Raw genomic sequence first — 26,862 nt, forward strand, 5'->3', positions numbered from 1 at the left:
CCACACACTGCCTTACTTCGTAGTTATAGGTGTAATTCATTTATCTTTTGCAATATATTAATAGAAAATGCAAAATCACATACACATTTCTCACTTTCCATTTCCTTAAAAAAATCACAAGAAATATTTGCCATATTCTTTTATTATTTTCGGTTTAATATTCAGTTAACTTTGTGTTTTATATTCGTTCACTTGTTAGCTAGGTGCTCCCTCAATTTATTCGAAACTAATCATTATAATAAATCGAAGGTCTTTATTCTTACCATTTTGGTAGTTATTTCATTTTGTAAAGACTGAGACTTTAAACTTTGTAAGGGTTGGTTCCCCGTTAACGTCTGGTAGCACAACATCTTCCACGAAATTGTCGGTGTTTAAGTCCATGTGCTCTTATTAAATCTATAGAATGTATCACTGAATCCATAACATGTTTAATTTGAAATGAAGATTTACAAAGTCTTTCTCGATGCAGGATGCATTAAAATGACATCACATCGTGCAGTGGAAAATCTTCCCTGATCTTATCGTTCGGAAATCTCACAAGCCCCAAATGTTTAACTATGAGTTGTAATCATTCCCCATTTATACAAACTTAATTCTGACCTAATTAAACAGCTTATGGCACTGTTGTACAAATCTTTTCTGGTAGTAATGTACTTGAAGGACTCCATTGATAGCAATTCTTCTGTAATATGAAAGTTTTCGTCAATTCATCTTACATAAATGAGTTACTGAGTAATTTCCTGAACATCAGTTCTTTCATCCAACACAATACAAAATAAGAAGTAGCTTACGATAGTTTGATTTTGAATATTCACTTCCATTAAATCTATTGGATGAACAATAGTACTCCTTGACAGTTTCTACTTTTGTTTTAGTTTCAGGGCACACAACACTGACAGTCTCAACTGGAAATCAATAGGATGCTTGGTGTGAAATTGAGACTTCAAATTGTATTCTTTGAACACAGTAACGCTTTCATGATAAATACAAGATATAGCTTTAACTTCAACGTCATTTAAAAAAATACTTTTATATTCATTTATTTTCAATTTTGGACTCTCTGGATTGTTTCGAAATGCTCATTACGGGTAAATTTATCAATTTAGTGATGAATACTTAATCAAACGTATATTTTGATTAATTTAATTGTCTGATTCTCAAACTATTCCAATAAATACAACTACAGAAAATAACGTTGAATACAATCCAAACCTTTCTACCTGATTCTTAAATTTACTCCTTCCAATATTATAATAAATTGTACTTTTCTTAATCTGGAATTTATTGTTGATAAATATTAATAATGAAGCATATTAGTAATAAGAGCTTTAGTAGAAATAGTAGCAGGAACTGAATGAATAGCTCTGTCGCCAGGAGTTTTTATTCCGGAGTCAGTAGATTTCGTTATTTTTTTACTACATTTAGCAGAAAATTCATCTTTATTAGAGGGTGCAGGAGCGTCCACAGGATTATATTTTGGGGGAGCGCTTTTTTTAGGGGGGGGGGAAATTTAACAAATTTGCTCCGTTGCAGAATTTAGTCGAATGACCTTTTTAGCAGAGATCCTTAAGAAAAATTATCCCTGTTTTATCAATAAAAAATTTTCTTCCATGGGCATAATTTTTCCAAAATTCTTTCATTTGGGGAAAAGGCTACACTCCACCCCCTGCGGTACCTGTTGTTAGGGTATATAGTAGAACGAATACAAATTTTTCCAAAATCCGTACTAATTAGTGTAATTTTATTCAGTTTTAATAATTTTAAACATTATTTGCTACAAGCTTTTGCATCCAATAATTTACTATTTTCCTTAATATTAATGAAAAGGGAGTTTCCATCATTATAAAACTTGGTTGTATAGACCTCCAAAATGATATCAACGATGCTAAAGTCTCGTAAAAACGCTCAATAATCTACACATAATAAAATAAAATAATATTGTTCGTATTTTTATCGTCTTTGAAGCCCGTTCTTAAGTTTAAACTAGTTTATCCAAAAGATTTTCTATTGCATGATGTATAGGATGAATAAAAAAATTGGAATAATATCAATGGCATTAATTATTCTGTTCCTGTCAGTCTTATAAGCCCACTGTAAATTTAAAAGAAGCTTCTTCGATTTTTCTTCAATTGATTCAATTTGTCTGCGTTTTATGTCTTAAAAAAGTGTACAAATGTTTATAGCTATTATATTTCAACCTAAAAATTGAGGATGAGTCAAATTCAATACCAAAATCTCAAGAACTTGAAAAATCCCTCTCCAGATTTAATACAAATCGAAGTAGTGAAGCAAAAGGACGTAATAGATTTTGACATTGTATGTGAGAATATAATCAAGTCTAGTCAGCAAGAAGATGCGTCTCAATTCCTTAAGACGCATTCAAGGGCTACTAATAGCAAGAAAAAATCCAGCTCTGTGTGTAATGTTGAAGCTTGTCCCATTCCTGTCCTTCAAAAAAAACTTTTCCACTCATCAAAGCCGAAAACAAAAATCCGGCTTGTCAGTAATGCGTATTTAATGGGCAAAAATCAAACAGCTTCTGAAGTAAAACAGCACAATTATTCAAATATTAATTACACACTCAGTCCTGAAATCAAAAATAACACTTCAAATCAAGCTGGTTGGATCAATTCTTTTACTCCTGTGTCTTCTCAAACAGTAAAAAAATCGTTTTTTAACGATAATAAGGGTTGGAATGGCCAAGTTAGTGATTTTTTAAAGAACCTAAATGAGCCAGTGAATATCGCCAATGAGAAGGAAATTATTGATTCAAACTCAAAAGAAGAAAATGGGAAGAAAGATTTGATGAGACCTTCGTTTTTTGAACTAGCTTCTATAGAAAATGACAAAAAGGTGACTAAACCCATCAACGACTTTATAGAATACTATATTCGAGCAAAATCTGGATATACAATCAACGTGAGAAATTTTAATGGTATATGGAAGCTTGCTAACCATAATGAGAAAACTTTGCGTAAATTATACCAGAAAGAACAACCTCGCTATAAAAGCCAATTAAGACTGTTACTCGCAAAAGAGTTGGAAGCCAATTTGCTATACAATCAATTACCTCAAAATATTTCCATCAGAGAACTCTTAGATGTGACCGTTGACTATTTTATGAGGGATAACGACATAAAGGAACAACTTAAGTTAGATAAGTATGAATTTACAACCGAATATCTGCAATCACTTTTGGATACTGTTAAATTGGTAGATCAATGCAAATCACTTACTAAACAACTCCATGACTTCAATTATGGAGAGAAAAAGGTTAAGTTCTTTCAACGGCTGAAGACCTTAGAAAACCTTCGATCATTCATTGAATCTAGGGTATCTCAAAGTAGCAAAATGTCACCTGGAGCTTATTACTTGTCTTTGGTCGTACAATATATTTTAGCTCATGTAGAGATCAGTCTTTGTTCTTTGAAAAGAATGCATCGCGTGTATGGATGCAAATGTTTAAAAGAGTTTCTCGAGGAAAAAATATCCCCTTTTATGGAATATATTCCAGAAGAAATAATGTCACTTGTGCACCTTATATGTGATTTCCTACTACCCTTGGACCTGTTATAGTGGTGGAGCAAGTTTGCTTCCAATTTTCCTTTCTAATTTTAACAAACAATATTATTATTAGTCAAGTTATATTTATAAAAAAATGTAAAGAAAGCTAATAGGTGAAAGCCTACACTTGGGCACATGTAAAACAAAGTTATCAGTGTTCAGATACGAAGCATAGAAGGTAAAAATAAATATATTAGTTATACAAAATTGAATTGTGCACATATGTAAGACATTAGAAAAATAGTAATAATAAATATATATATTTGCTTATACCAATATTGAAGGACTATACCTTATTTTCACAATAGATAATATTGTTAGGAGCAATGGAAATGGAAATGAAGGAGCCCATCAATGCCATTATAGAAGCACTTAAGTTGGATAAGCATAGTTCTGAGGAGAAGCTCGTTATTGTAGTTGATCATCTCCGAAAAGTTTCTAATAGCAACATAAGGTTGAATATATGACTTAATTGTATGCTTATTTGGTTTAATAATTGTTTTTTATTAGTTACAAAGAAGAAAATATAAATCTCAAGGAGCAATTAGCCAAGAGCGATGAAACAAAGGTAGCACTCAAGAAGTTAACTGATGCTTTAAGAGCTCAAATTAATTTAACCAAAGAAGAAAACACATTAAAGCTTAAGGAAGAAACTCAAAAACGATTAGAATGTTCCATTATGTTCGAAGAACAGATCAAAGAGCTAGCTGTTTTAGTCACAACTCAATCAGAGAATAATACTAAACTCAGAGAAGAAAATTTAAGTATCACAGAAAAAATAAGTGAATTGATTAACGCTTACGAGGCTGAGCAAAGAAAACACACCGAAAGAAGTTTGCAATTACAGCTCTTTGAAGCTCAGTTGTCAAAGGCTAAAGTAGAAAGAGCTGAACAGACTGCCGAACATACCCAAGATAGACTTGGATTACAACAAGTTATTTTGGAACTGAGGGAGGAAAATGATCTTTATCGACAACGAGAGAGACTTATGAAAGAACAAATTGAAATTTATACCGCTCAGAGTCAAGAAGTAGAGAAAAGTCTTGGTGATTCGGGATCAAGCATTCAGCATTTTAGAAAACAAATCGAAAAACTCAACCTCAAGTTGCAGCAAGTGGAATGTGACACAGCAGAGTGGAGGCATAAATTTGAGGCATCGAATGAACAAGTCAAGAAAATGAATAAACTAAGTCTGGAGAGGGACAGAGAAATGGAAATATTCAAAAAGAAATTGGCCGTGATGGAGAACTTAAATAGAGCTCTGCATGAAGAACTTAAAAATACTAAGAATTCTAATTAAATCTTAGTTGTATTATGTCTTAAATCACAAAAAAAACTAAATATTTCTCATATTATGAGTCTATTTTCTTACAATTGAATCTTCAATTCATTTACTTATTTTCTTGAATGTTAAATAAACAGCATCAAAAATACAATAGCCGTTAAAGCATACGACTATAAAAGTTTACTTAACATATCTAGTATCTTAAGGTACATAATGTAATACCTACGTTTACTCATAAAGTATAACTTAACTACTTAAAACAGGTAAATTATTATATTCTCTAAAATAAATTGATTCGATAAAACATCAAATTTTTATGAAGGAAGCTGTAGACAACTGGGATTGAAACCATCTCCTTTATATTGTCCGATTAATCCAAGTAATCTTTGTCTTTTTTGCCCAACATACGACGATTCTAAATCATAGAGTGTACTAAGATTTCGAATTGGTTCTTCAAATTGATAATGAGAAGGATCGTTTGTTATGCTGGTCTCCAGTAAATTAAGGCTCTCCGATAAGCGCCCAAGCGGAAGCAGACAAACAGACATATTGTTGGTAATAACTGGATCGCAAGAAATTTCACTTGCTTGTTGAAGAATATATAAGGCTTCTTCATATGAATTGTTACCAATCGCCAGCAGAGAAGCATCGATTAAATTATTCAATAATCCAAACTGATTGTTTGTATTTCTCAATTCGGAAGCCTTAATAAAGTTTTTCTTAGAGGACTCAACATCGCCTAAAAATGAACAGATACCATTATTAAATTTTTCAAGATAAAAACATGTTGTACTAACCTAACTGCAAATAAACTCTACCAAGCAAGGAGTAGACACCAGCTTTTCGTTCACCTTTTTCTTTCTTCAGCAGCACAAGAATTGTTTCAACAGCAAGTATATAATCCTACAAATAAAATATAAGTATCAAGTTGTAATATGTTAAATATGTAGGTACTTACATTTTGAACAAGATATGAGTTGATAAGTGCATATAAGACATATCTTTCCCTTTGAAGCCAACATTCTGTCTTTGTGGTATTCCTTTCATCTTTTTCAATGTTACACAGTATCTATAGAATACAAATTGAAATCAAGGATTGCATTAAAAAAAAATTACCTTTTTTATTTTCCCCCACAAGAAGTAGAGGCGATCAAGGGTTTCGTGAGTTTTGCCATGGAATTGGGGAATTTGTGCTAACAGTAGACGAAAACTGAAGGAAATCATTGGTCCAGTCCTTCCAGGAAAATCCTCCGGATAAAATTCATAGTAAAGATCTGGTTTATCACCATCAGGTTGAAAAGGCTCAGATTCAGCTTCAGCTTTGTTAATTAAGTTTAACTTTACTAGTAATGATAGTCGAATAAACCAAACCTATAACCCCCTGAATTTATATCATCTTTTCAACAAATTATTGTAAGAATTTACCTGCAAAGATGCTGGGGTATGCTTAATAAAGTGGTTATTTTCATGAGATATTTGTCCCATTGATTCTAATAATCGACCGGTTAGAGCCACAGCAGAACGGTAACATTCCGATTTAATCAAAAGTTTTAAACCTTCGTAATCTTGTGAAACTGTATCTACATTTGGAATGTGTGACCTACGAGCAGCTTCAGAAGGACCATGAAAATGTGTTACCATATTTTTGATAGGATCCTTATTGTCTTCTTTTGATAAAAGATTAGTCATTGTTAGAGCAGCTTTTTCTGGGAAATATGTACCCGGCGAAGACTCAGCAATGTTATTCAAAACATCTACAGTAAACTGATTGGGTATCCATAGTTCGTCTATTTCTTCAACTTCTGAATCTTCTGGCAAAGTCGATTTCAAACAAATTAGGGGGGAAGTTATACTTGGATTGGGTAAGACATTCGGGATTGGTGAAGTAATTGGAAGATCGTTGTTTATCACCATAGAGGGTTTAGCATCTTTTTTAAATATTGGATACATAGACTGTTGCAACGGGTCAACCACAGGAGTGGCTGCCGTTGGTGTTGCATACAAGGAGCTTAAATTAGAAGAAGTTGTTTGTAAGGATGTAGGTCTTTCGATTTCATCAGAATAGTTACTCATATTAGAGCCAATATCTTTCATTTGTTCACGATCTTTAAACTCTTCTTTAATGTTATACTCTTGCTCAATTTGAATTTCTGTATCATTTCCTTCTTTTTCTATAGATATTTCCATCTCAGGAAAATTAATTTTGCTAGTTTTACGGCTATTTAAAACAACTGTTTCTAAATTATTACATGATTCAATTGACTTATAATGACCACCTTTATGATCAAAACTCTGATTTTCTGATTCTACAAGGGGTCTATCTTGGTTTATAGAACCTGAAGTGTTTGAATCCGCTTCTTCAATTACTGAAAGACGTGATATTCCTGCAGCTAAATCTTCTGGTAAAACTCCACCAGCTAGATGAGAGAATGGTGTAGGTGCTGGTGTAGAAGGAAACCCTGAACTACCACCACTAGACATTCCTTCTTCTACTTTTAAGCGATGAATTCCTGCAGCCAGTTGCTCTGGAGGAAAATATACTTGCTGACCTCTTAGAGAACCAGTGGTTGGCGTTGGAACTGGCGTAGCTGGATTTGAACCCGATTCCAAGCCTTCATCACAATGCAAACGTCTCATAGTTTCAAGCAAGCGCTCTGGTACAGCAACTTCCCAATTTTGATTTGGAAGATGAACTGCTGGACCTGGGGTCGTTGAGGGAGTAGGTGGTTGTCCAGTGGAAGTTCCACTCATTGCACCTTCTTCTCTTAGTCGTTTAATTCCTTCAGCAATTTGGTCAGGACTGAAACCTAAAACTTGGGCTGGAGAGGGAGAGTAAGGTGAAGGCGCTGGAGTTCCGGGTAATGAAGTGCTATCAATATATCCTTCGTCCACTTTCAATTGTTTAATTCCTGCTGCTAGTTGCTCTGGGTGCATGTGATGACTAACATGAAGCATGGGAGTCGGAGCTGGTGTAGTGGGAATAGATGAACCCTGTGAAGAATCAGATCTAGCACGCGGAATATTTGATAATTGATCAGGTGAGAGTGAAGACGAAGAGTTCAGACCAATTCTTGAAGACGATGAGGATAATGGATGTGAAGACGAGCTAGTCCTACTTCGTACATTTTTTTCCATTGCAAAAAAACGAATTATCTTCTTTACATGACCCTGAAAAAATACAAATCTACATTACGATATGAACGACTGAATGTCAAACACATTATTTTAAAGCAAATAAAGCATTACCTATCAAACAACTTCCCTAATAAATGCAGGACTTAATCCCAAATCGAGGTTTATGAAATTAATATTACTATCATAATCAATTTTAATAAAATAGATAGGTGCTCTGTATATTTTAATCATATCACTATTTAAAAAAACTACCTAATAAGGTAAAACTTAAAATAGTACTTCAATCTATCAATTAATATGTAATATATACATAAATATAATTAAAAGTTCATTATACATATGACTCTATTGTCCTGGTGGATACCAAGGAGGTTTCCACATTTCCCGGAGCTGAAATTCTTCTTCTGCTGTTCTAACTTCATCTCTTAACTCTAATGACTCAAGCCATTTAGAAAATGCCTCGTGCGATCTAGAGTTTCGCACTTCTTTATTATCATCGTCATCTACTTTAATTACGTCTAATTTCTCCCTTTTAACAACAGAAGGCATTTCCGATTTCTTTTTTTAAAAGCCAAGCATTGAAAGATAATTCTGCCACCTCCTTACGTTCTTTCATTTCTTTTATGTTTTTCATATGTTTTTCTCTTTCTCTCAATCTCTTTTCTTTAATTTTTTTAGACCATACTCTGGACCACTCCTCAAAATGCTTAGCATTTTCTGTCCTTTTAAGCTCATTTTTCTGATTCTCAGATTCAACTTTAGCTTTGATATATTCTTTTTCTAGTTTTCGTTTTTCTTTAAGCTCTTTATTCTTTTTATCAAACCATTCCTTCTCTCTTTGCAACTTGAGTTCTTTTCTTTCTTGTTGTTCATTTATAGCATTTGAATGAATAGCGTCTTTATTAGAATCCTCGTGTAATTTATGATTTCTTTTTGACCGAAGCCAGTTTCTAAAGTTGTCCTCCGTTTTTTCTTTTTTACATTCATAATTCTCTTCTATCTTGGTTTTATCTTCTTCAAGTTTCAATTTTTGATTAGCTTTCGACTCTAACTTTTTAAAATACCACTCTTCAAAAACTGCATCACAAAGATTCTTTTTAATATCCTTAAAAGTATCCAACGGTATTTCAATCAATCCATCATCCAAGGTTTTTTTAATGTCAGACAAGGATTGAGTTCTCTCCTTTAGTCTTGTTTTGAGAGTGGGAGAACGAATTGGAACTCTGTAATTCGATAATTTCTCATTTTTTGAATCATTATTTCGATCCGAAGGTTCTATATTGATTCCAATCAACTGTAGACTCTTTTGATAGTTCTTCAAATTAATAGTTGGTGTAGGTGGACTCCTAGTAGGCTTCTTCCTCAAAGTAAGTTTTGGAATCGGCTCTGGAACGGGCAATGCTGTTCTTGGAGGAGAAGGAGTTGAAGACCTGGATGAAGATTCTGAGCATGATTTTTGAGAACCAATCTTTTTAGAAATGGTCTTCTTTTTGGAACTATTTGAAGGAGTTCCTTTTCTCCTTGTAATCGGAGAAGACTCAGGCGTAATGGCAGGTGACAAATCCTTAGCAATAACTCTACCAAAGGGTGGAGCCCTTAAAGGGTTAGATGATCTTTTATTATAAGATGGCGTAACACTCGAAACTATTGAAGATCTTGAGGTGGATATGTTTTGGGATGAGGCTCTATAATAACTAAAACACCCAAACAAGTAAATTAAATAAATATGAATCTCATTAATTGAATGTTACTTAATTAAATGATAATTATCAAATGATCTAGTTCTGTTTGAATAAAAGAATGAAAGAGGGAACTTTCTAAGGAATGTGTGTGGATTGGATGTTTTAGAAATGAACCTGAGAGTGGAAGGTGGGAATGTAAGGCGCGGAACAGGGATTTGCGCATCAGGCCCCAATTCAAATCTGTGTGTGGATGAAGAATAAATGTCTGTGAGATAACCAGTGCTGCAAGACTCTGCTTTTTCAATCACCCCAATGAAATCCTCCAATTCCCGAGCAGACATCCCTCACTACCAAGCAGGACACATCACACGTCAAATATATACATAGTTGCAATCAAAAATCGATTCAGGTATAATCCATAGGAATGAATGAATAATAGACTATCTATGTGAAAAGCCTTTCCACTTACCTCACTTCCAGACCAGGAGCTGCATCAACAACACCTTCAACCACATTTATTTCCTGTAGGCTAAGGTCCAACTTGTTCTTTGTTAAATATTTTGACAGATCTTAGATACGATACGGGTAGGAAGGAATAAAGCTGAAGGTCTAGGTTTAAAGCTTTATAGCTAGCTAGAAAGAGACAATCCATGAAATCAGGCCTTGGCCTAAGCTGCACTGTACAGTGTATATTTGACATCAATTTCAGAGAAGTTATGACGTAGAGGAGGGAACACTAAAATAAATGTGGCCGTTCCGGCCAGATTTATATTCCATAGTAGCTCTTTTTTTGTGTTGTACTCTTGACGGCAGTGCAAAACTATTTTCTCATAATAATAATAATGAAGTATATTGAAACTTCTACAAAAATAATTAATTTTTCTATTATAGAAAGGGAAACCATTAAACAATTAATAGTTTAAATGCATAGAATATGTCGAGGGTTAAGGGCTAATTCTCGTAGTTCAAAATTTACAAATATTATATGTATTATCTGTACCTATAGGTCATCCCAGAACATTAATTTAATACTTAAAAACAGTGAAATTCAAACTTTAGAAATGAATTTTCAGATCCATTCTATTGTGAAAATCGAATACCATACTTAAATTCCTTCCAATATTAATTATGTAAAGTAAATATTTGAGTTACGACAATTTGCCTCTCACTCCACGGGTATATATATATTTTTGATTTAACCCAATTTTTACAATGAACCATAGGTATAAATTATGTACAATATACACTATATGTTATATCTAAGCCAATTTCTGCAAATGAGTGAGAGCAAATCAATTTAATATATAATTAGCATGCTTCAAAAATAACCATACAGTAATAACTATCTACTCAGCATTTTTCAAATCCAATTGCATCAAAATCCTTTAAGATGTTTGCTAAAATATATGTTTCTTAAGCGAAACCCCAACTTCATGCAAATCTGTCTCAAAACATTATTCAATTGCTAAATTTTCTTAATATTCAGATTAAATTAGGAATGAACTCCATTTTCCTAAGTGTTTAAGTATATTTAGTACATAAAATATGTGTTTTATTATAAAATAGTGTACAAATATCAAATATGGAAAACATATTCTATGTTATTGAGATGAAAATATGAGCTGTTAAATTTTCAATTTAATGCACTTACTTTGTAAAAATAATATAAAAAAATTATACTTGAGTCTGAAATTGCGCTCGCCAAAGATCTAAATAATTTAAGTACTTTTGGGCGAATCGTATAGGGAAGCGCATGCAAAAATAAAATGAGTAAAACGTGACGTAACTGGACTATTTTTACATTATCAATCAATAAACGTAAAAGTTAAGACCCAATTCCATGTGCCATAATTAAGGATGCAAGGGTGATAGCTTCGAGATGAGGATTAATAAACAATACTAACATTTGTACATTTACTTCTAGGTTCATGTTTCGCAGTGTCATTCGAGGATTCCGAACTTCGTGCGGCTTGGACTCACGAATCAAGAGACGCCACACACATAAACCTTTTTGGCAAATTAAGAAATCCAATCAAGTCCCGAATGAGCCTCTTACATTTGAGAACAAAGCCTGGATTGCAGGATTGAGTCCCCTTAAAGAAGAGTTTGCTCCATGGGAGAGACAAAACTGGGAACGGTCTTCCATTCGAAGCGGAATAATTGCACAGAAGATCGGTTTGGCTCCTCTTTGGACAAAAAGTGGTGTTCGAATCATGAGCACCTTGCTCCAAGTAAAAGACAATCATGTGGTCCGATATATTCCTGCGGAAGAATATGCTTCCACTCATGTGGGCGAAAAAATTAAAGCTCCTAAAGGCATTACTGATACTCCTAGAGGCCTAAATCCGGTGTTGGTTGTTGGTGCAGATTCAAGGGATCCATCAACATTCACAAAAGGATATTGTGGACTCTTTAACGGATCTGGAGTCTCTCCGAAACGCATTCTTTCACGTTTTATAGTCTCACCAAACGCTATTTTAAAACCTGGAACTCCACTCTACGCTTCTCATTTTCAAGTTGGGGCCTATGTGGACGTTAGGGGAACGGGGTAACGATCATTGATTAAAGGTCTTATTTTTTATTACATTATCCTATTTCATTTTATATAGTATAAGAAGGGGATTTCAAGGCGTGATGAAGCGTTGGGGATTTCATGGCATGCCTTCAGATAATCGGGGTGCTACCAAAACACATCGACGTCCAGGATCCATTGGTTCTGGCTGTCAAAAAAGTAGAGTGTGGCCCGGTCAAAAACTTCCTGGTCTCATGGGAGGTAATAAAATGATTATGCCGGCTCTACAAATTCTTAGAATCAATCACAAGGAAGGAGTACTATACGTCACGGGTCAAGGTATTCCAGGAAACACTGGTGACTTTGTTCAAGTCTTTGATACACGGCATCCTGTTAAGTAAGTATTTCACTGTTTAATCCAAAAGTATCTTTATTAACTTCCCTCTTCGTAGGTCCTTGAAAGAAAGTCCCAAGTTTTTCCCCACTTGTATTACGGACGATCTAGATTATTTACCTGATGAGGAATATGCGGATCATATTCATAGATTTGATGATGATTCAATAGTTTTTCAATGATTAATAAACTTTTCATAAACTAAATTTAAACTATTCCTTGAATTTTTTTTTTTTTTTTTCCACTTAATTTGAAACAATCTAACTCTGACAAGAAACGAAACCTCCAATATGTTAGGTGCAAAAATTCTAATAATTATATATATAAAAGAGGTCCCCGAAAAATGCGGTATTTGGAATTATTCTGATATTCACCTCGTATCGTCTTTTTTTATATAACGATAATAAATATGAAGTAAACAATATTTTTTGATGGATGAGTTCGTTCATATTTTGCCTATATATTTGTATAATTTTGCATAGGGGAGTGTCCTGTAACTATTTGTTTTGATACCTAGACATAAAACTTATGGCTATTATACATTATATAAACTTAAAATTAAAAAGGTTGCTTGATATATATTGGTTAAGTTCCGATTATTTAAATTTTATAGTATATAAATGACCGGATTAAAAATCTAGGAAATACCCGATTAAGATTAAATTTTACAAGTATCTTGTCTGGTATACATTATTTTAAATAATTTATGATGAATAAAATGTTGTTATTGTCCTAACCATACAAAAAAAAAAATAGTAAAAAATGGACTTTGAAAAATAATTTCTCCCATTTTACTTGTTTTAGTTCTAAAAAAGTCCCCTACAACGCAGATTTCATATCAGACGGATTTTTGTTTCCAAAAACCGCGACAAGTGGGGAGACCCTGGATATATATTTGGGTTATTCCATTATAAATTCAGATTCAATAAAAAAAAGGTGTACAGGTGCGATGCTTATAAAGTTCGGTAAACCTTCCAGTTTTAAACTTCCTGAAATGATACATATATTTTCATAAATAAATTGAATCATTTTTCTGTCCAAATTTGAAGAATGAATTGATATTGTTCTTTTTGTGGTCAGAAATGTATTGTATTCCTTCATTAGGTCTACACCACATTCAGCATTGCCATTGGTTATCTCAATATTTTTGACTATATTTCGAGTTTTTTGCTACTCCAAAAGTACGGAGATTCATATAGAACCAATGTTGGAATTTTCTTTTTATTAAAAAGATATCCATGGTTATTTTGATTGCAAAATCTTATAGATTACACATATTGATCATATCGTATTTCATTTTATTATGAGGAGGCCTTTTCATTCATGCCCGAAACAGTTATGTTTTATGTCGTTGCTGGTACTCGAGAGTAGAACACACATAGAGCAATCAATTTTTCTAATAGATTTTGACAGCTCTTCCTCCGTATTGTCAAATATTGTCAAATACTATTTAGTCAAATGGGAACCCAAGAAGAATTACTTTGTGACATTGGAACGAATTTTAGATCTAGAAAATTTAGTGCAACCCTCAGTAATTGGGGGATGACAATCATATTTTGATGTGCCTACAGACCATCAGGTAACGGAATCACGGAACGAAACCATCATACAATCAAGGCAATGGTCGCATAGACAAGGAAATCAGTAAAGTACTCTGTCTTCTGGTTGAACATATGTCTTCGGAGTGAAGATGGGGAAATATTCAGAGGTAGATGGAGAAATCCCTTTCTTGATCCTCCAAATATTCTCCCCATCCAAGGTTAAAAAGAAGGGAGTTCAAAAAAAAAAGAGACAAATTACGGGTGAAACTAGTTATTCGAAGATGCAAGGAACAATTGAAAGATGGCATCGTAACTGCTGTTAATAGCGATCTGAGCTTTGACATTGATGGAGTTCCCAGACACACAAAGGACCGGAGGAGAAGGAGTCATGAAACGGATCTGGACCAGTGTAGGAGATCTACCAATCGTCCCCTTCCCAGAAAGCGGAAAATACTACAAGATCCTGCAGATTTCGAGGAGTTCTGGATATCATGAGGGTATGTAGCCAGAAACACTCTCAAGGAGGGTAGGTAGAGGGAGAGGAAGCTGTATTTTCGTTAAGTTTATTGAATATGTGTAGCGATAACATAAAAGCAAGCTAGGATACTTTTTCTCAATATTGCGATAGTATGATAAACGTATCAGTCGACATGAGTACTATTTCTTATATTAATTCAAAAAAGTGATAAAGTCTTTAGGAGCACCGATTTTTAAGATTAACTGAACCTGATAAAAATCGGTTATTTGGTAACACTGATAAAAAAAATAGGGAGCCGTCATGAAGTGAAAATTATCATTAAAGAAGAGTGTATAAGTATTTACTTTGCGAGAATAACGAAAATAAAGAAAATATTAGCTTGTTAAGAACATGCCTCACCAACTGAATTTGATTATATTGATGATATCAAAATTCAATTTAAAGTTCAAATACCGCACGATCAAATTGACTGAATTTGAAAATAATAAGTTCATGTAAAAAAAAATTAACAAATATCAATCATATAAGTAACTTGTTGCACAGTTTTTCAGTGGTTTAGTATTGTATTTGACTAAAAAATCCTCTTCAGTTTTTCATTGTAGTAAAAAACTTATAATGCGTTTTTCTCTGTCTTATCTAAAAAATTCCAAACTTATTTCATGTTACACATATATAATGTGGTCACTGGTGAGTCATAATAAAGATCTGTATATGATAACTGTATTTTCGTTACTTCTACTTCTTATGGCTTTCCTTATTTATTCCTAAATTGGCGACAAGCTATAATACCATCCACCTTAATGCATAACGATAACTATGATGTTTTCCTAAAAATTTAATATTTGAAGTTTAATTTTTGAATTTTTTTCCCAAAAAATTTAATTTCTTGTGAATAGCTATGGAATTTTGAAATTTTTTTCAAAAAATTATCATTTCTGGATTTTTTTTCACAAAACCAACCCCCCCAAAAAAAAAAAAAAAAAATATAACCCTGCAGACACATCATCCTGTATTACCTCATCATTCATTTTCTCCATAACCGAGATTACATTATGCTCCTGAGATCATGGAGTACTGGCTCCGGCTCTGGCTGAATGACATGCTCCAGAACATGTTTGAAAAATTCGAAGACCGAGTATTTATTTACTATATGTTTACTTAATAACATAATTTTTTTTATTAATAATTGCTGTTACTCAATTTTAGTATTCATGTCCTGTGATAGAAGATTGAACTAAAATTTATTTTATCCACTGCTTTACAGTGAACAAGTAACTATGACGTGCGAGTAAGATTGTAAACCATACCCTACGTTTCATCCAGATTTTATATCCGAAGTACTTCAATTTGAATTATTTCAGTCCCTCTATGATTTATAAAGTGACGTAGAAAATGTCTATAACGTAAGACAAGAATATAAGCCGTATCTTGCGTTTCTTCCAATTTTGTGCACAAAGTACTTTACTCTTAGTTACTTCGGCCCACCATGATTTATAAAGGGTTAACAGTAATAACTAATAAGTAGTAACGAGGAATTTTAAGAAAAAGGTATTTTTCCGTTTACGATCTAAAGTGCCTTAATAAGCAGTATTGAGGAAACCCTTACAATAATTGTACACCATTGCTTTGGATTATTTAAGTCGCTTAATTAGAGAATATCAACCATAAGGTAATATTTCACAAATTTATTAAATAATTAACTAAAGTAAGTTACATTTTATATTGTATTTATATCAATTATCATATTAATTAAATTATGTTCAGTACTCAATGGCATTACTGAAACAATAGTGATAGTCTATCTACAGTTTGAAAGAAGATTCAAAGAGGGAGCATCACTAAAAGGAGAATTAAAAGATAAATATTTATGTTGTCTTTATTTGCTACATGCAGTTGGTAGCTCATAAATCTTGAAATATTTAATTAATTATTGTTACTACTACTTATTGTTCTTAGTAGTTAGTAATTACCAATTAAGTTTTGACCTCATGAGTATTAATGGGGAAGGGCGAGAGTTGGATCTAATGCCTCCAAACGAAGATGTCCCCATTTCCCAAGTACTGGATTGTTCCTATCCGAAGAGTGACTCCCCTCAAGAATCCTTTAGCTTTGAAACGGATCATGAAGCTCTTCGTTCCAACAAAGACTACTCCGCATTACTCAAGACCTTGGCCATTTTAGAATCTCAAAAGTCCCAGGCGATAAAGGATACGGAACTTCTGTTTGAGGCCCAAAAGGAGGGCCTGTCCGACCCTTTGTCCATAGTCAAAAGACTCCAGTCTGGAGAGACTTGGCCCAACATCCCAGGGAAACAAATTGTAGCTGATATCCCTGATATTCAATGGGAAAAGTATAAGATTCCCAACAGTGTAGCAAGTAAAAAGCCTGAGACGCGCAACGGTCAGAACACGCAAAAAGGGGATAAAACCTCTGATGGAATCATCCTTGTTCGAGGAAGACCATTTGATGATAAAAAGCCACGTACATTCAATCAACCCTGGACTGCAGAGGAACAAAAGAGGTTGGAGGAGCTACTTATTGAATTTCCCAGCGAAGACGTGGAAATGGAAAGGTGGAAAAAGATTGCAAATGCTCTGGGTAACCGAACTCCTATACAAGTTCAAAGTCGTATACAAAAGTATTTCTTGAAACTACACAAAGCTGGTCTTCCCATTCCTGGAAGACTTACCAAATCTAAGATTCGTTTTTACAAACCTAGTTCTCGATTTCAACGGAGAAACTTCTCAAAAAACTCTACTTTTTTCCCGAATCATAATCCTACTGTAAAAATGAATGAAGACGAGGACGAGAGCATGAGAGAGGATGATATCTACTATAACCGGCCACAGGAAGAAGAGGACGAAGAAGAAGATGATGTTGAGGATACAGATGAAAAATTGAAGTCTTCTCCCAAGTATAAGGAATTAACTTTACTGAGAAAAGTGAGGAGAGAAATTGAGTCAGAGCTTAGAGAAGGAAGCTATGTTCATCTAGGATATCGATGTGATGGTTGCAATGTGGAACCCATTCTTGGTTGTCGATGGCATTGTACGGAATGTAGTAATAAAGAAGTAGACTTTTGCAACAAATGCGCTCTTACTATCCCTGAAATTATTCCACATCACCCTAAGACTCATAAATTAAGACCCATTCGCTTAAAAAAGAAATTGGAAGGGTTTGTTGACAAAGACTATGTTTCAAACTCTGGAAACTTGAATTATCTTGATACGAACTTTATGAGATAATTAAAATTTGACCACCCTCTTGCTTAACAATTTATGCTCTTTAATTAATGTATTGACGTCTTTTTTTCAGTTTGACAATGAATAAAACTGTAGTTTGTCCCTATAATCGAACCCACATCGTTTCAGCTAATAGGATTCAATACCATTTAATGAAGTGTAAAAAGGTGCAATGAAGATGTTGTACAGAAGTCCATACTTATTTTTGTATGAATTTGTTGATTCTTATTGCTTCTTTTTTGAATTTCAGAAACATGCATATTTAGATTACGTTGTATGTATTTATAACGCTACACATCACATTGCACGCTCAGAAGAAATTGAGCATATGAGAGAATGTCCGGATAGAATCTTTGAAGAAATGGAGACTTATAAGTTTAATGAAGTTCCTTCTCATCTTCAAGGATACATTCCAAATCCCATTAATATAGGATCAGACTTCATTAGACCAAAAGTACTCAAGATAGAAAGAAATGATACAGAAGAAGAGTCATCATTCTCGTCAGCAACCTCAATGTCTAACTCGTCGTTTCTAACTGCTCGCTCAAATTTATCAGAGTCTGGAAACAGTCTATATCAAGAAAATAAAAGATTTAGTTCCGCATTTGGCAAATCTATTCTAATGAAAGAAATGCAAAGTCGACAAAGAAATACTGACTAACATTTGTTTCATAGATAATTAATTAATAAACATCGCTGGGTTACATTTGTATTAGTATATTGTTTATTTTTGATATTGTTATAGGATATTATATTAAATTTGACTTACAAATTCAGCAATACCTGAAAGGGTTTTTCCGATATTATTATACATATTAAGTAATTTTTTATTTTGCAGCCTTTATTCCATGACTGTCACACCTGTTAAAAAGGCAGTCCGCAGGATAATATATATATTTATTTATTTGGGGGGGGGTATACAGCTCCTCCAGCCCACCGTGGCCAAGTTTAGTATATAATATTCCCCAAATTCCAGTCGACTTTTATACGTCAATGCTTAAAAGAGTGGAAGTGGAAATCTAAAAGTTTAAAACGATTTTGAGATTTAAGAACTAGATACACATCAATATCACATTTCTTTTGCTTCGTGGGAACTGAGTTGTGTTGTTCATGGATTTCTTGAAAAGAAATGGGAGTTCAGAAATTCATGAGTAGTGTCAATTCTTAAGTTTTTACTGATGAGTAATCCGGGTGGGCCAGTTACTAAGATTTTTTGGGGGATTTGATTATCCTTGATTTTGAACAAATGGTTTTTTGAACAATTTGACAAGATACATTTTTATCATCTAGACAAAATTTTGATAATAGAAAATTATTAATTTCATAATTTTGGTAAGCAAAAATAATTGACAAAAAAAAAATCTTAACAAATTTGACAAGTTGGTCTCGGGCCTGACCAGAGGCACTGTTAGGATTTTCAAACTTGCGGGGAAAATTCATTTTTTTGCTATATTAAAGTTGTACAATCTGGGTATTACATGAAATCACTGTCGGCTCCTATACACATTCATATCTAGAAGAGCACCAGCTAACTCATCCAATCTATTTTGTCGAATCGACCATTAACTCCTATTTATAAAACCATGAATTTATAAACAGTTAAGAAATCCATGGTTAACTAATATAAATGTTATACAGTTATTAAAGTATATTCTTGTTGCTGTTATACTAAAGCAACATCAGTTCGGATTTTAAGTAAGTCTTACTTACATTTAAGGATAATATTTGTAAAACCCTAACATTAGTTCTTAGCAAAAAAAAAAAAAAAATGATACTCACTTCATAATTACGACTCGAAATCTAAGTAGATATTGATTATGGGATTTTCTGAAGGAAATATTCAAAAAGTTATTTAATAAATTAATTGTTAAAACTAATGAATTTAGCCTACAAAATTAAGTATAAAGTTTGGGTTATGTCTGCATAAGATTATTTATTTCCATTCAAATAATATTTATCCATTAATGGTTTTGAAATAAAAAAATAACATCTCAATAATTATGGTAAAAAAGTGTTATCTAGTTTAACCTAGATTTGGAATCCATAGGATACTTCCTTCAGTTGTTGGGCTGGATCTACTTTAAAAATACTACTTTGAAATACTTTTTCTTTCTTTTTTAATAATTTATTACTTCAATAACTACAAGGGAATTTGACTAAATAAAAATATTCATATTACAAAATGGTATTTAGGTTTACATGATTCTATTAAATCAATCTCATTAGAATCACAGTTATGTACGGCATTAAGAATGATTTTAACATCTCGATTAATATATTCCTTTACATTTTCGTATTTTTGTATCATATCTTGATAAGTATATGTAATTCGAGCAAAGTCATCCATTGTTAAGTCCAGAGGGCGTTTGTCTTTGCTGACACCAGCGACATCCAATAATTGCATTGCCATTTTACCTCTAACTTCAGATGGAAAGAGTCTTAAAGAAGTGCGAAAAACCGACTTTTGCTTATGCATCATGATTGTAGTTACAACTCTTTCAAGAAACTTAAATGGTACGTCAATATAGGGTACAGAGAGAGGAATGAGTACTGCTACACCAACATTAACTTCTGGAGTAGGGACAAAGGCTGCCCCAGGTAATGTATATTTGTAATCAATTTTAGCATAATTCTGAGCCATAACTGAGAGACGGCAACGATGTTTGTCGCCAGGAGGAGCAATGAGACGATAGGCAACTTCGTGCTGAAATGTAAGGATAGAAGGAACCCTCCCAAAAGAGAAAATATTACTCCTATCACTCATACACTCAAACAATTTAACGACATACGGGGTTGCAACATTAAAAGGAAGGTTTCCAATTAATCTAATATTTGGTGCTTGATCTGGCCAATTTGATTTCAAATCAGAATTTAACAACTTCTGAGTATTGAAATGGAGACAGTCACCAATTTTAATTGATAATCGATTCCCCGATGCCTCTCTTAGAAGATCTAAAGAGGGTAAAAATCTGGAATCCTTTTCAATCACAAACACTTTTTGGGCCCCTTGCTCTAAAATGGCTCGTGTAATTCCGCCAGGTCCAGGGCCTACTTCTACAACTGTTTTATTATATAGGGATCCTGTTACTTTAGATAGTCGTGATAATGTCTTTGGATCAAGTATAAAATTCTGAGATAGTTTTTTCTGGGCACGAATGCCATAAATACGTAAAATGTCTTTAAGAGTAGGTAAAGGAGGTAATCTTTGACTCATTCTGTACTATTATTCCTTGGAGGATTTTTGAACAGGCAACATAGGATCTGGCATTTCAAAGTCATCTAAGAATTGTTCTTGTTTTATCGCAAAAATGGTATATAAATAAATAGAAATAGCCATAGTAAAGCAAACACCACCCACGATCAAATCCTGTCGACGATATTTAGAAAACTGAGAAGCTCTTCTAGAATTCATTTTCTCTGCTTTTTGAATAAAATCCATTTGGATGGAACCTAGAAAGAAGACCAAATTATGTATGCAATGAAAATCCTTCTACTCCGCAACCTTACCTAACTTTGCCCTCGTTTCTAAGTCATCAACATTTACTTGCTTCATGCTCTTGCTCCGTTTTAATATCCTTAAAGGAGCTGCCCTCAGGCGGAGAATCCTTTGCATGCTGCTCATTCTTCTGAAGTGTTTTTGCGGATTGAAATGCTCTTTTGTCCCTTTAAGTGATCGGTTCTAAACTTTTTAAATGTGTCCAATGTTTCAGGTTCGTATTCACGAGGACCTCTTACCATTTGATAATCGGTAGAACTTCCAGATTCCAGCACTTCCTTTTCGTAAAAGTCTTCTGGGCGAACGTCTTTAATTTTATCTAACCCGTATTTGGCTGCCAAAGGAGAGAATGATCAATAATAAGTTTAAAGTTATATAAGTAACTCAGTTGAAGGATTATGTAATTTCTAGTATTACCTTTATCCGATGCCGCTATGGGCTGAGTCGCTCTATAGTCGTAACGAATTTGTCCAAAATTCTTTAAAACAAAGGGTGAACCAACTACGAGTATGAGAAAAGGAAGACCGTATTTCACGTGACGATTCTCAAAAAATCTATTCATCCGTCATGCAAAATAACTTCTGAGTTAAAATATTTATTACCAGTAATCACATGGATGTCCAGAGGAATATGCTCATCTAGCTTAAAGGCAAGCTGCTGCAGTTTTTAAGACCTTGGATCTTGTATGGACTGTTATATAAAAAAACACGCAACCTTTTGTTAATTTCAAAATAACTTTTCTTATTAATTATCTACATATCTAGTATGCTATATATTTTAAAATACTGGTAGGAGTCCTAATAAAGTGACTCGTAAGAAGTTCTAGAATGGAATCTAACGTACTAAGACCTTCAATTATTACTTATAATCCTTCATTCAGTATTATTCTCGTGTTTCTCCCTTGGGAATCCCTCATCCTCCTTCCTGTGTCACTTGCGTGCCTGGTGCCATTTTGGGCCTACCCTTTTGCCATGAGGAATATAATTAATACGTTGTGAATTACTTATAAATAGGTTAGTACACATCAATCTGCTGTATAAATTTGCAGCGTTGGAGAACATCCTGGCTCGTGATCGTCCGCTCCATGATGGTGCATCGTTGTCACAACACGTAATATGTGGAATAAGTTAATTTACCTTTAGACAAAGTATACAAATATATTTTTGAGACAGTCAAGTCATAAACAAATTGTTCAAGTTCATAATGAAAATGATAATTATCTGACCGCGGCTACATATCAGACTATTTCCCACTCCCATATTTGATTATTTTATAAGAAATTTTTCGTTTGTTAATAATACTTCATCACTAAAATATGTTTCTAGAAGATATTTTCCCGTTACTAACCTTCTTCTCCCCCTCCATTTCAAAAACGATGCGCGGAACCTCTTTGATTATTTATTACTTATTATTAGCAAGGTTAATAGAAATACATTATGTATTTCTATTAACCTCGCTAATTAGTAGTGTTGGATCAGTCCTAAGGACCGATACATCGATCTTTCTGTCCTACCGTCCTAGCTATCTTTTTATTTTCTTAACTCATAGTTAGGATTGAAAAAGAACCCGGATACTTAGATAAACATTTTAAAAGTTATAATTTATTACAATATTTTGAACTAATGGCTTTAGTGGTACTATTTCGTCATTGGAGGTTGTGTAACAAATGAAGATATTGCCATGTCAAAGAATGTAACATACAATTATTTTTTTATAAGGCATAGCTAGAGAGCTAAAAAGAAATATTTCTTTCTCTAGCAATGCTGTGCAGAATACCTACAGCTAGGTAGAAATAAAATGGATTACATCAGCTATAACGAAAGCAAAGCTTTTGATTTACGTTTTACGTATCCCTTTACATGATCACGAATTCCATGTTTTATGTCAAATTCCATGATTCTATTTAATTTAATTTAATCATTTACATGTTTATGGGACATATACTAATGGCCCAGGATTATATCAGTAGCGCTTTAATTAAAGGGACAAACCACTGAAGCCCAACCATGGCCCTAATTTTTTTTTTTTGTTAATCGTAGGAGGGATTACAAATATTAGCTCCTAGCTCCTGGACTTATCATTAGGCATGTTTGATTTTAAATTGAGACTGAAAATACATAAAGTGACAATTTTAAATCACTCACATGTCATACGAACTGCACCAATTGCTTATCAAGAGTGTCCGCAGAATGATTATATATATAAATAATATGTATATATATTTTTTTTTTTTTTGGGGGGTCTGTTTTTGAAATTAAAAAAAAATCCTAAAATTAAATTTTTGAAAAAAATTTCAAGTATTAAATATTTTCCAAAAAAAAATTCAAAAATCCATAGTTACTCTCAAAAATTAAAATTTTTCCGATAAAATTCTAAAATTAAATTCTCATATAAAAAAAAATTTCAAAATCCGTAGCTACTCTCAAAAAAAATTCTAAAATGAAATTTCAAATATTTAATTTCTTAGAAAAAAATCTCAAAAATCCACACTTATTAACAAAAAAATTCAAAAATGTACAGCTATTCAAGAAAAATTTAAATTTTTGGAAAAAAATTTCAAAAAACCAGAGCTGATCAAAAAAAATTATTTTTTTAGGGAAAAAGTTCTAAAATTAAATTTCAAACATAAACTTTTTTGTTAAAAAATTTCAAATATTAAATTTTTGGAGAAAAATTTAAAAAATCCATAGTTAGTCTCATAAAATTAAATTTTTGCGAAAAAAATTTTCAAATATTTAATTTATTCGAAAAAAATTTCATTGATCCACAGCTATAGACAAAAATTAAAAATTTTGGAATAAAATATCAAAATCCATAGCTACTTCCAAAAAAATATATTTTTTCGTAAATAATTTCATTATCGAATTTCAAATATTTAATTTTTTGGAAAAAAAAATTGAAAAATCTACAGCTCTTCACAAAAAATTAAATTTTTTGGAAAAAAATTCATAAATCCAGAGCTGTTCACAAAAAATGAATTTTTTTGGAAAAAAGTTCTAAAATTAAATTTTAAACATGAAATTTTTTGGTAAAAGAATCATTTTGGGGGGGGGGGGCTACAGCCCTTTAGCCCTTCCCCTGTGGACGCCCCTGCTTACATATAAATCATTAATTAATTAATAAATCACCAAGCTGGTGCTATCAGTTACCTACTTTGAAACATAAACAGGGAAGTGGTGTTAATATTACCATCTCAATATTAATAATATTAAAAACTACATTTCAAGTCTATAATTGTTGCCAAATATCACTGACTAGTCAAAGAAATACTTTTTTTATGATCCTTTTTTTGACCAACTAAAGGCTATTTTGTTCAGTTATTCTAGTACTTCAGTACTCATACGAATTACAGTCCAAACCATTCCTTTCGACAATTTTTTTATCTTTCTTAATTATGTCAAAAAAAAACAACCATTATTGAGTTATAGTCAAATTTTGACCTCTTGTACCGTCCCAAATATGCTATGAGTCAAAAATTAGTATGTTTTAGTATTTGGTTTGTAAATAAAAAATATTGTACACCCCTTTTTTAATCATTCAATGTCCCTTAATATATACTTAACGTTTTGCAGTTTCCATGTTTCATCAACTATTCCTTTAACTATGGTATAATTTTGGTATATTACGATTGATAACAGAGAAACCGCAAAATCAATGATTACATCTTAAATCATTTCCATGATTTGGTTAAACAGCATTTATTATCAAATGTTGATCACTTTCACAATGATTTACAATACATTTGAGTTTTAATTATGATATTTGACTGCTTGTCACTTAACATGAAAATAAATTTATTACCTATTGAGGAAATATGAAGTGGATATTTTACTCAATGGACAATGATTTATTCTCTCTCTGATGTATTTTTTTGTGAGGGTGTAAGAATGTTTCATTATGAAAATGCAGAAATAGAGACAAAGTATTGTAATATATATAGTCATATGCATTTTAAAAAGACCAAATTTCAACTTGTGAATATAATTAAAAAATAGTGAGTGCTCCTATAAATTATAAAATCTAACCAGACAATAACATGTTAAATAGGTACTAAAGTTATTTCGATGTGCCACTTGTTTAGCTTTCTCAATGAATATGACGTGAAGGAAACCTTTTATATTTATGAATCATTACCAAATTACACACTTAATCTATTACTTAAATGAGTAATACTGGTTTATTGAAAGTTATATTTATAAAACATGTTTTATACCTGGTAAAAAAACACAATATTAGAATTTGGAGGAACATTGGGAACGTATGTAAACTCAATGACCAGAGGTGTTTTTTTTTTTTTCTTTTAATGGCATAGGAGAATTATCGTTTTGAACCATTCTATTATATTTTATTTAACGTATTTCAAACATTTTTAGATTGAGGAAATAATGTTTACTTCCTATCAATTAATTCGTACTATGGCCAAAATCCCAGCAGTAGAATAAAATTATAATCTAAACAAATTCATCTAATATATATGTTGTGTACATTAGAGATAAAATAAAATGTATTTTATCTCTATGGCTGTGTACAAGTTGCAATTTCTACTTCTCATTGATAATACATTATTTAATTACAACATCAGTCATTGTTTTAATTGCCATTATGCTATTATTTCATTTTAGTCAATTAAAATTAATTATTTACTATGTATTGACGAGACATATAACTGTTGAATTTCATAATTTGCTACAGAATATATCTTATTAATTAATAATTTTCAATAAAATAGTAATCATTTATATATCAACCATCTATGGAATATTCAATTATGGCATTATTTCCATCATATCATAATTACACTAAATTATTCATATAAAACTATTCAACTCATTTTTTGGGTTACAACCTGTACAGTTACTAATACAAGATACAACTTGTACTATATAAATATGTTTTGTATAAGTGCAAGTTATAACTTGTATAATAAATTGTACAAGTTATAATTTCTTCATTTTAAAATACATTATTTAATGATAACATTGATCAATCTAATTACGAACAATTGATTGAAACTATCATTTCAATTTGGTCTATTAAAATATCATAGTTATTATGTATTTATGAATAATATAACTGTGTGCATTTGAACTTTATAATGTACTACAGAGTATGTATATTTTATTAATTTGTATTAAAATAGTCAAAAATGATACGATGAATATATTGACTATCCATGGAATATTCAATTATTGTATTATCCTCATCTCAAGTATTGTAAATCCTTCATTTAAAGTGATTCATCTCATTTTGTGGTTGCAACGTGTACAATTTCCTTATACAAGTTACAACTTTATATAATACAATATATAATATTTTATTTCTATCATGTTTTATTGAGTTTATTTTTAAATTTTTAGGATTTTTGAAACTTGATGGGACATGTATTTAGAAGAGATTTTATATATATTAATATTATTTATAGTTATATAGGTTCATAAATCAAGAAATCATGACGCTAACATGTTCCACTTGAATTCCAGGAATTGAATTGCCAAATTGGTGAAGTTAACATGAAAGTAAGAATGAAAGAATG

The 26,862-nt window shown here is 32.3% G+C and overlaps 6 protein-coding genes across 8 annotated transcripts; 4 read left to right on the forward strand and 2 right to left on the reverse strand.

Moving 5' to 3' along the window:
• Positions 1-3,764: 3,764 nt before the first annotated feature.
• On the forward strand, positions 3,765-5,000 carry LOC121118936 (beta-taxilin). Its single transcript, XM_040713540.2, has 3 exons — positions 3,765-3,788; positions 3,873-4,018; positions 4,075-5,000. Exons 2-3 carry the CDS (start codon positions 3,891-3,893, stop codon positions 4,862-4,864), a joined length of 918 nt encoding a protein of 305 aa, XP_040569474.1. The 5' UTR covers positions 3,765-3,788; positions 3,873-3,890; the 3' UTR covers positions 4,865-5,000.
• A 103-nt stretch (positions 5,001-5,103) lies between these two features.
• On the reverse strand, positions 5,104-11,377 carry LOC121118930 (uncharacterized). Of its 2 annotated transcripts, XM_040713531.2 has the most exons (7): positions 11,318-11,377; positions 10,136-10,527; positions 6,275-8,017; positions 5,966-6,220; positions 5,808-5,918; positions 5,647-5,752; positions 5,104-5,588 (listed from the first exon to the last, which is right to left on the reverse strand). In XM_040713531.2, exons 3-7 carry the CDS (start codon positions 7,982-7,984, stop codon positions 5,164-5,166), a joined length of 2,607 nt encoding a protein of 868 aa, XP_040569465.1. In that variant the 5' UTR covers positions 7,985-8,017; positions 10,136-10,527; positions 11,318-11,377; the 3' UTR covers positions 5,104-5,163. The 2 variants fall into 2 exon arrangements, with proteins under 2 accessions (XP_040569465.1, XP_071744326.1); XM_071888225.1 differs by lacking the exons at positions 10,136-10,527; positions 11,318-11,377 and adding an exon at positions 8,322-9,471.
• Positions 11,378-11,390: 13 nt separating this feature from the next.
• mRpL3 (mitochondrial ribosomal protein L3) lies at positions 11,391-12,778 on the forward strand. Its single transcript, XM_040713536.2, has 4 exons — positions 11,391-11,531; positions 11,591-12,214; positions 12,276-12,575; positions 12,631-12,778. The coding sequence occupies exons 1-4, from the start codon at positions 11,524-11,526 to the stop codon at positions 12,752-12,754; spliced, it is 1,056 nt and encodes a 351-aa protein (XP_040569470.1). The 5' UTR covers positions 11,391-11,523; the 3' UTR covers positions 12,755-12,778.
• Positions 12,779-14,589: 1,811 nt separating this feature from the next.
• On the forward strand, positions 14,590-18,537 carry LOC121118937 (uncharacterized). Of its 2 annotated transcripts, none has more exons than XM_040713545.2 (3): positions 14,590-14,610; positions 17,907-18,000; positions 18,084-18,537. In XM_040713545.2, the coding sequence occupies exons 2-3, from the start codon at positions 17,914-17,916 to the stop codon at positions 18,492-18,494; spliced, it is 498 nt and encodes a 165-aa protein (XP_040569479.1). In that variant the 5' UTR covers positions 14,590-14,610; positions 17,907-17,913; the 3' UTR covers positions 18,495-18,537. The 2 variants fall into 2 exon arrangements, with proteins under 2 accessions (XP_040569479.1, XP_040569478.1); XM_040713544.2 differs by lacking the exon at positions 14,590-14,610 and adding an exon at positions 16,084-16,260.
• Positions 16,453-17,906, forward strand: Atac1 (Ada2a-containing complex component 1). The gene has a single exon (XM_040713535.2). It carries the CDS (start codon positions 16,580-16,582, stop codon positions 17,834-17,836), a length of 1,257 nt encoding a protein of 418 aa, XP_040569469.1. The 5' UTR covers positions 16,453-16,579; the 3' UTR covers positions 17,837-17,906.
• Positions 18,538-19,936: 1,399 nt separating the features above from the next.
• Positions 19,937-21,272, reverse strand: LOC121118934 (dimethyladenosine transferase 1, mitochondrial-like). Its single transcript, XM_040713537.2, has one exon. It carries the CDS (start codon positions 21,045-21,047, stop codon positions 20,004-20,006), a length of 1,044 nt encoding a protein of 347 aa, XP_040569471.1. The 5' UTR covers positions 21,048-21,272; the 3' UTR covers positions 19,937-20,003.
• Positions 21,273-26,862: the final 5,590 nt, after the last annotated feature.

Source organism: Lepeophtheirus salmonis, chromosome 5 (genome assembly GCF_016086655.4).
Source record: "Lepeophtheirus salmonis chromosome 5, UVic_Lsal_1.4, whole genome shotgun sequence".
In the NCBI taxonomy this organism is placed as follows: domain Eukaryota; kingdom Metazoa; phylum Arthropoda; class Copepoda; order Siphonostomatoida; family Caligidae; genus Lepeophtheirus; species Lepeophtheirus salmonis.